The sequence below is a fragment of the Chrysochloris asiatica genome, unplaced genomic scaffold, assembly GCF_000296735.1.
Source record: "Chrysochloris asiatica unplaced genomic scaffold, ChrAsi1.0 scaffold00065, whole genome shotgun sequence".
Taxonomy (NCBI): Eukaryota; Metazoa; Chordata; class Mammalia; order Afrosoricida; family Chrysochloridae; genus Chrysochloris; species Chrysochloris asiatica.
In genome coordinates, this window is record NW_006408583.1 from 11621207 (window position 1) to 11629686 (window position 8480).

The window sequence follows — 8480 nt, forward strand, 5'->3', positions numbered from 1 at the left end:
ACGGCACTTAATAACAACACTAATCACAAGGATGGTGGTTCAATCCCGCAGCTGCTCCTTGGAAATCTTATACATTGGGGTGGAGAACGTCTAGCCCACAAGCTTGCAAAATCATTTGGTCTGGTCCTACCAACGCAACTGCAGGCGGGACTCAAAAGTCAGTAAATCTAGGAGTTTTTTTCAAAGCAACATAAATTTATGTTAAGTGATGTTACAAATCTCCAAATGTCCCTGGAAGGAAAAAGGTTTCCTACCCCAGCTACAGGGTCCGGATGGCACTTAACAACATCAACATTGAATTGAATTATCACTGAATCAACAATGCCTGCAATTTCCTAAATTCCTTTGCATGTGTTATGTTCCACCAAGATGTCCTCACTAAAAATGCTGGCAAACTTTCCTGTAAGCCCTCCGAATCCATAGAAAATCAATTACTTTAAGAAGCCATTTGATGGAGATGAGTGATCGAGGGCATTTTTCTAGATCCCCAAATTTAGTAAGAAAATCTACATACTGTAGTAGAAGGTATAACTTCTTTTTCCCTACAAAAATATTTGCAGTCATTCTCCTTAAAAATGCCCACTCTGTATGTCATTCTTAAGTTGGTAAAGAAGAGGAGAGAACAAATGTCTTTGCCCACTCAATACAGGGCTTAACTATGCAGCAAATATAGTCAGTAAGGTGCTCAACAGCAGCCTAGAGCTTCTCACATCTCCATAGGATGTGTCATTAAACCATCTCCTCCTGCTGGGTCTGACTTCCGGGGATAAAATAAGACATGGTATAAATATTACTACATTTGGTAATGGACACTGATGGCCACTTAGAAGGCTCACCCCACAGTCTCAGTGGCCTTTAGCATCTAGTTGGCCATAAATGCGACATGCTTTAATTTGATTCCATTATATATTTTTTGTTTAGAATTCACTGTATAAACATAACTTTATAACTTTTTGTTGTTTTTAAGTGCCATCAAGTCTGTTCCACCTCATAGCAACCCTGTCTAGGGTTTCCAAGGAGCAGCTGGTGGATTTGAACCGCCAACCTTGTGGTTCAAACTATCCTTGTAGTCCTGTACTTATCCTACAGCACCACATCAGGACTCCAACTGCACAACTAGGCTTCCATATTATGGAGAATCATACACATTTGTATTTGGTACGATCCCATTAATAGGTTGTAAAATGAAGGTGAGAAGACCAAGACCTGATGAAGGCAGGTTCAAAGGTGCTCATTCCTCCTGATGAGTAGGCTATGGAAACAGATCCAACACAGATACACACACACAAACAAGCACAGGCATATCAGTTACACAGGATAAAATGGATTTTCTATAGAGCAAGACTTAAGTTCCATGTTAACACATGAACTAAAAACCTGTATATGCATTTCTATATGGACAATATCCTAATCATTGTATGAAAAGGCCAAAGATAATACTTTGAAATGTACAGAAATTATTATAAGATATGCATAATAACAATTAATAGCACTTTCTAAATTATAATAAATGTTCAGGTTGAATTCCTTACACATCCCATTACACAGACATATTCTATAATACTTAAAGCCTAGAATTGTTAATAGAAAGACTTCCAATGAAAGAATTAAGAGAAATTTGGTAAAAGATATCATTTTTCTCTGCACATAAAGCTTGGTAAGGTTTTATATCAAGCTAATCCTATTGATCCCCTATTAAAAGAAAATAGCATTGTGCTACATAGTATGATAGTAGATACTTTGCTACCACAGAAAGTATAAATCACTCGGCTAGTTGGGCTAATAACATAGTTTGTATATCATTTTATTTATCAAGGTCAATAAAAAATTCTCAGACATTGTATATTTGAATCGAATATGATACCACAGATTCCATAACACGGGCTATTATTTTCTAATGCATCACTCCTCCATAATGAAAACAATATAAAACATGGATCTTTGTATCAAAATTGTTTTTCAAAAACTACAGTTCACATCAGAAGTTAATATCACTGGGGAGTTAAATGATTAATACAAAATCAAAGACATATTACAAATATCCTTTTGTTCTTCCCTTACCATGATGCAAACTGCAAGGATTTAACCTTGAAGGGTTAAAGAGTTTAATCAATGTCAATGTCTGATCTTCTGAAGGTGATAAAGAACAGTCTGTCTAGCGATACCCAACAGAACATCACTTTGTCAAGCCACGAGTGCCCAAAAGCTTGTCAAGTAAGTTACCAGAAACCTCTCTGTGGTTAGAACCCAGCTCCTTCCTGTTTGACCTATTATTTGATATTTGACCACTTGGTTGCAAGACACTTGCTCTTTCTAGCTGAAATGTCACTGGGGCATCTTGTCAGCTCCTCGACATCTCGGCCTGACATACAATTTTACTTTTGTGTGCTACAAGGCAGAAAATGCAGGGCAATGGCCTTGTTTTAAATTCTGTCAGCATCAAAGATGGGCGTCACTCTTGGGTCCTACCAACAACAAAAACAAAAAAGGGAGTCTATTTTGAAGGTCAAAACAGCCATTACTTTGAAGTTTTTCCGCTTCTACTAAATATATTACCTGCTATACTGCTGTGGGAACTGTCCTGGTGAAGAGCCTAAACATCCCACAGAAATCTTCCCAGCACAATGGCTCTGCTTTCTTTATCTTATCAAATGCAGACTTGATAAAAAGGATGAGTTTCCGATGTCTGCAGGGACCAGATGCGGCAGTTAACTTAACTTGTTCAAATGGGCAAGTGGTATCATGTAGCTGAACAAGGAGCAACCTGACCTTCTCACACGGACCAAGAGTGACATTACTGCGCGGGAAGAGAAGCAGTCACATCATTTCTGTTTTGCACAACCTGCTTAAAGTTTGCAACTAAATGCTTGTCTTCAGTTGAGCTGACAAGAAAGAAGAGGGGGCTCAGTGAACCATGGCAGGGCTGCCATGAAATGACAGAAATCATTGGCATACATTTCAAATCGCTCTCTCAATCCTATTAAAGTACTGCAGTCCTGCTTTAAAACAGACAAGTATGAAACAACTTTGATAGATAGAGACTAAAATGGCTTATTGATTTTTTTAAGTCTGAGGGAAATTACCCAAAATGTGTCATTCTTTAGCATTTAAAAATATGCTACATAAAAATGAGCAACTGTGATAATAAAGAAAATTTAGAGAAAGGGAAGGTTGGCTACTTAGTTATTCAAGGAGACAATGATACCCACACACAGCAAGATATCACACAATTGTGTAAAAGAAAGGGCCCGTTGCTACTTGTGCCGAAACAAAAGTGAACAAATAAGAACACACCATACCCCCAACCACTTCAAAACCATTTGAATTGTACTGCTAACTCTTCCTCCATTTTTTTATTGCATCAAGTCATAATCCAATCTGAGTTGGCCTTTTGGCATTAGCAGACACAGTCACTGGAGAGGAGTGAGATGAGGTCAGAACATGGGGTACAGTGTTCATAAATGTCTCCTTGAAGAAAGTGTAAGTTGAATCAAGTTCAGCTTTCAATGGCAAAAAATCCTCAACAACAATTGCGTCAGCAGGAAGCGTGGCTCTTGAAGGAACAGAGAGATTTGAATGGTCTCGTGATCCTGCCTGTGACAATAAAAAAGAAAACTAAAATAAGCTTACTCTGCAACTCAATAAATAGCCTAAAACCATAAATACAAAATAGGGAGGAAATTTCTGTTTAAGTAAGGAGTTCTGGGGGAATAGGTGCTAAGTGCTGTTGACTTGGTTCTGACCCACAGCCACCCTGTTTAGGATTTCCAAATCCTATGTGCAGCAGAAAGCCTCATCGTTCTTCTTCGGAGGTGCTGATGGACTCAAACCGCTGACTTTGTGGTTCCTAGTCCAGCACATACCCTATGGAAGCACAGCTGCTAATCCAAAGGCTGCCTGTTGGAACCCACCCACCAGCTGTGCTGCAGGAAAAAGACATGGTGGTCTCTGTGTATAATTATTGCTGCTTTTCAGTACTGTCCAGTCGGTTCCAATACATAGCAAATCTGTAGACAGTTTCAGAGGAGTAGTTGGTGGGTTTGAACCGTGGACCCTGTGTTTTGCAGTCCAGTGCTTATCCTACAGCTCCACACCAGGACCTTGGAAATCCTATGGAACCTATATTCTGTCCTATAGGGTCTCTATGAGCCAATTCTATGTCAATGGGTTTGGTTTGGGGTTTGATATGATAATGCATAGATAATAAATTATTTTCCAAGTGTGAATGAATCATAAACATTTCATGACAACAGGAATTGGCCTAAAAAACACTAAAACTTTTTATAAAGGGATTGCATCAGAATCAATACTCATCAGGCATTTTTACCTCTGCCTCAATCCACTGGTAATTTACAGAAGCCAGTGCTGATAGTATATTTATTTTATTATGCTATTTAACATATGCTATATAATATATGCTATATAATGTGGATGATCAGACTGCTTAGAAAATGAACTATAAACATTTATGTTTTAAAATCTATCAGTCTGTGTTACTCAACTGACAAACAGTACAAAGAAAAATAAATCATTCCTAATAACCTCTAGGGAATAGTACACTGAGATACAAAACGCTTTTGACATGAGCTTCTGGCCTGTACCTTTGATAATAATGCCACCACACAGTTTTGGTAAAGACTGTTCAGTTATAAGAATTTGGACATCATGAACTAAAATATGTGATTGCAACCCAAAAACAACGTCATATGTTTTAAAACATTAAATGGTATCGATAAACTACTAGTAATCAAACTTAAATGTCATATATTCCTGCAGAGGTTGAGAGCAGAATTAATATTCTGATGAAGCTACACAGTTAAGCCTTAAGTAACACATAGATCATCAGTAATTAACACCTAACATGTTTAAGGGAACACATTACTCACAGGTGATACTGTTTATTTTATAGACCACTTGATTCTTTGATGGAAAGGCGACCTCCAGAAATTACTTCAAATCGAAGGTCAAAGGCTATCTTAGAGTGATAGATTTTATTTAATTTTCTATCAATCCAGTAAGCCTGGTCTTTTTTAGGAATTTTGAGTTTTGTTCTACATTTTCCTCCTACTCTATAGCTAGGACTTTATATTATGTCAGAATAGTCAACAGTAGTTTAAATACTTCTTAAAAAAAGTTAGTTGTTATTTAGCATACTGTAAGGAGCTCTGGTAGCGTAGTGGTTATGAATCGAGCTGCTAACCTCAGGGTCAGCAGTTCGAAACTACCAGCTGTTCCGCGGGAGAAAGATGAGGCTTTCTGCTCCCAAAAAGATTTACAGCCTCGGAAACCCTGTACAGGTTCACTCTGAGTCGAAACCAACTCCACGGCACATAACAACAATAGCAATACTATTCAAAAGTTTGTTGCTAAGGAGGTGGGGCTTGATGGTGGCTAGGGTGGAGGTGCAGTGAGGCTTGCCACCAGCAATACCACAGAATACCAGGCAAAGCAGATTCAGGGCAGAGCTCCAAAACTTGGAAGCGCATAGGTAGGAATATTAAAAGTTTAAAGGCTTATAGCTGGTGAAATTTGTAGAGAAAGTAAGAAATCGTGTACTTTTGAATCTGCCGGGCTCTGCGGCCCGGAGCCGACAACTTTGGGCAAGACCAAGCAGGGGAGCAGACATATCAGCAATAACAGCAAAGATTAAAAAAGTAGAGGATGTGGAGAGACTGGGAGGCTCCTGCAGTGCTGGTGGGACTGCAAAATGGTCCAACCTCTCTGGAAAGCAATATGGCGCTTCCTCAGAAGGTTGGAAATAGAAATATGTTATGATCCAGAAATTCCTCTACTTGGTATTTACCCACCAGAAATACGAGCCATAACATGAGCAGATAAATAGATTCCTGTGAACCCGAGTGGAGACCTGGTTGGCCAGCAGTGTGGCAAGACCTGGGGACTCTTGGGCCCAGAGTCAGTGACATAGCCACAGAGGACTAGAGTGTAGAGTGAAGCATCCAGCTGATAAGAAGAGAGGGCATATGCATAAGAACACCCACACTTGCAGATAATACCCACTTGACCTGGCTTCAATGACTGGATGATCAGAGTTCAACTAGAAGAATAAAGAGGAAAAAAAGAGTAATCTGATACAATTTGATGAACTGACCCACACCTATGGATGCAGTAGCTCAAAAGATGGAACAAATCATTATAGCAAGGATCATTCCCAGCCCCTCGGTACACAGAGTAGACAGGAATGGGCAACTTGGACATTGGCTACCCAAAATGGGGGGGCTACAAAGACAAGAAGTGACTGGTTTACAAGCTTTCAAGAGGGAACCTAGATTCAGAGGGCCTGGAGGAAGGAAGAATCTCCACTGAGTAGTATGCAATCTGTCAGGGCGGAGCTGGTGGAAGGAAATGGGGATAGGTCTCTTGTGATACAATAGTAAATAACTGTTATCAGGACTGATTGTGAGAGTTGGAAATGTAAATGAGAGTTGGTAGATGTTCTGTAGCAAAAGGAGGGGAGTGATAGACTTTGCAGTCTAGGAGCGGAGGTCCCTGGGACCATTAAGGGAGAAGAGCGGAAAGTGGGACCCTACCCATAGAAGCAGTGAAGGCAGAGATGATGACATGGAGAGATGGAGTGGCTGGGGACTTTAGACCCAGAGAGGGAGAGGGGCTGTGTGCTCACAACCGGGCTTGCAGGGTATACCGTTTGGTTGGTTGATGATGCATGGAAGGGATTATAACCATGGCAATGAAACAATATATGATAGGATGAATGTAAAGGTAATGTTCTCCCCTGTAAACTATTACATAATTCACAATAAAACATTTTAAAAAAGAAGAAGAAAGAAAGAAACCTAGACTCAAAAAAAACAAAAAAAAGATACGTGAATGTGCTGGATTCTATTGACAAAGTTAACAAATTATGAAAGAGTAATTGATGTTTTTTCAGTATACTATTTTCAAATTATCTGTACTAAATCTTTTCCCCAAGCACTATCATATTTGACATATAGTGATATTTTAGCCTGTTTAATTTTTTAAAAAATAAAGAATACATATTTTAAAAACATAAAGTTGGTTGCCAAATCTTTCTATTTCCAGTTCTGGTCTGGGAATGAAAATCTAGCCAATGAAGCAGGAATCACATTATAATATTTATAGTTAGTAGAAAAATAGTAACCAAGCATATGTCCGATTAATCCAGATTCCCAGTAAATGACTGTTACTGAGATAGCGCTAAAACATATCTAGTTATTAAGTATCTCCACTAACTACCAAATTCCATATTGCAGAGGTTGTTAAAGAATCTTTTTGGTAGATTCTGAAACAGTTTGAAGGCACAATAACGTGAAATACAGGGTCTGCCTGATTATGTTGTGGGTGTTACAAAAACTATTTCTTGAAAACAAGAGGGATAATATCACTAGCTTTAAGAAAGTATTAGAAATTCAACTGTGGTATGTGAAACCATTTTTGTGGATTTTTTTTAACATACAACCAGAGAAAAATCAATGGCTGCATCCAACACCTACTTCAGCAATTTTCTTTGATCTTGGTTCTTTTGATTTTAAGATATTCCTCTACAAACCTGGAGCTGACAGAAATCTCTTTTCATGCTGGAAGTTAAACACACACACACACACACACACACACACCCCTAAAATGGCCATCAGATTGGCCCTATAAAGAAGGTTTTCATTCCCATGGAAGGAAAAGAACTCTGAGCTCATGTGCTGACCGAGTTACTTGGCAACAGAGGAGAGTTTCACTTGCAGAACCTAAATACTGGGAAAAGGACATCAGTACAGAAGCTGAAAAGAGACATCTCATTGTAATACTTCTACTTCTATTAGAACCTTCTGCTCTAATTTCATGGACTCTGTGTATGAGTTGGTAGCATCATTAGCTGCTACTGATTTTGCTGCTGTTAAGACTCTATAGTGCATCTTGGCATAAAGTAGAGGGTACCAGAAAGATGTTTACCTGTGCTTTATTGACTGTGCAATGAATTTTGACTGTGTGGATCATGACAAGCTATGGCCATCAAGATCAGAGGAAGACTCATTAACAACCTGAGATATGCAGACGATACAACCTGGCTTGCTAAAAGTGAAGATGATTTAAACTACTTAACTGATGAAGATCAAAGACCACAGCCTACAATATGGGTTGCACCTCAATGTAAAGAACAAAATCCTCACCACTGGATCCATAAAAAACAGTATGATAACTGGAGAAAAGATTAAAGTTGTCAAAGACTTCATTTTGCTTGGATTCACTCATCGACACTAGAGGAAGCAGCAGTCAAGAACTCAAACAACGTATTGCTCTAGGCAAATCTGTTGCACAAGACCTCTTTAACATGTTCAAGAAGTAAGATGTCAATTTGAGAACTAAGGTAAGCCTGACCCAAGCCCTAGTATTTCCAATAGCCTCATATGCATGTCAATGGAAGAATAAACAAATTTGTACTGGAAGAAATACAGCCAGCATGCTCCCTGGAAGCCAGGAAGAGGAGATTT

General features: G+C 38.9%; 1 protein-coding gene across 1 annotated transcript in view; it reads right to left on the reverse strand.

Moving 5' to 3' along the window:
• Window positions 1-3309: 3309 nt before the first annotated feature.
• CCDC171 (coiled-coil domain containing 171) overlaps window positions 3310-8480 on the reverse strand; it is a 399920-nt gene continuing 394749 nt past the window's right edge. Inside the window, exon 25 of the mRNA XM_006864480.1 lies at window positions 3310-3594. Within this exon, the coding sequence (XP_006864542.1) occupies window positions 3367-3594 (228 nt within the window). The 3' untranslated portion in view covers window positions 3310-3366. The remainder of the gene's footprint in view (window positions 3595-8480) is intronic.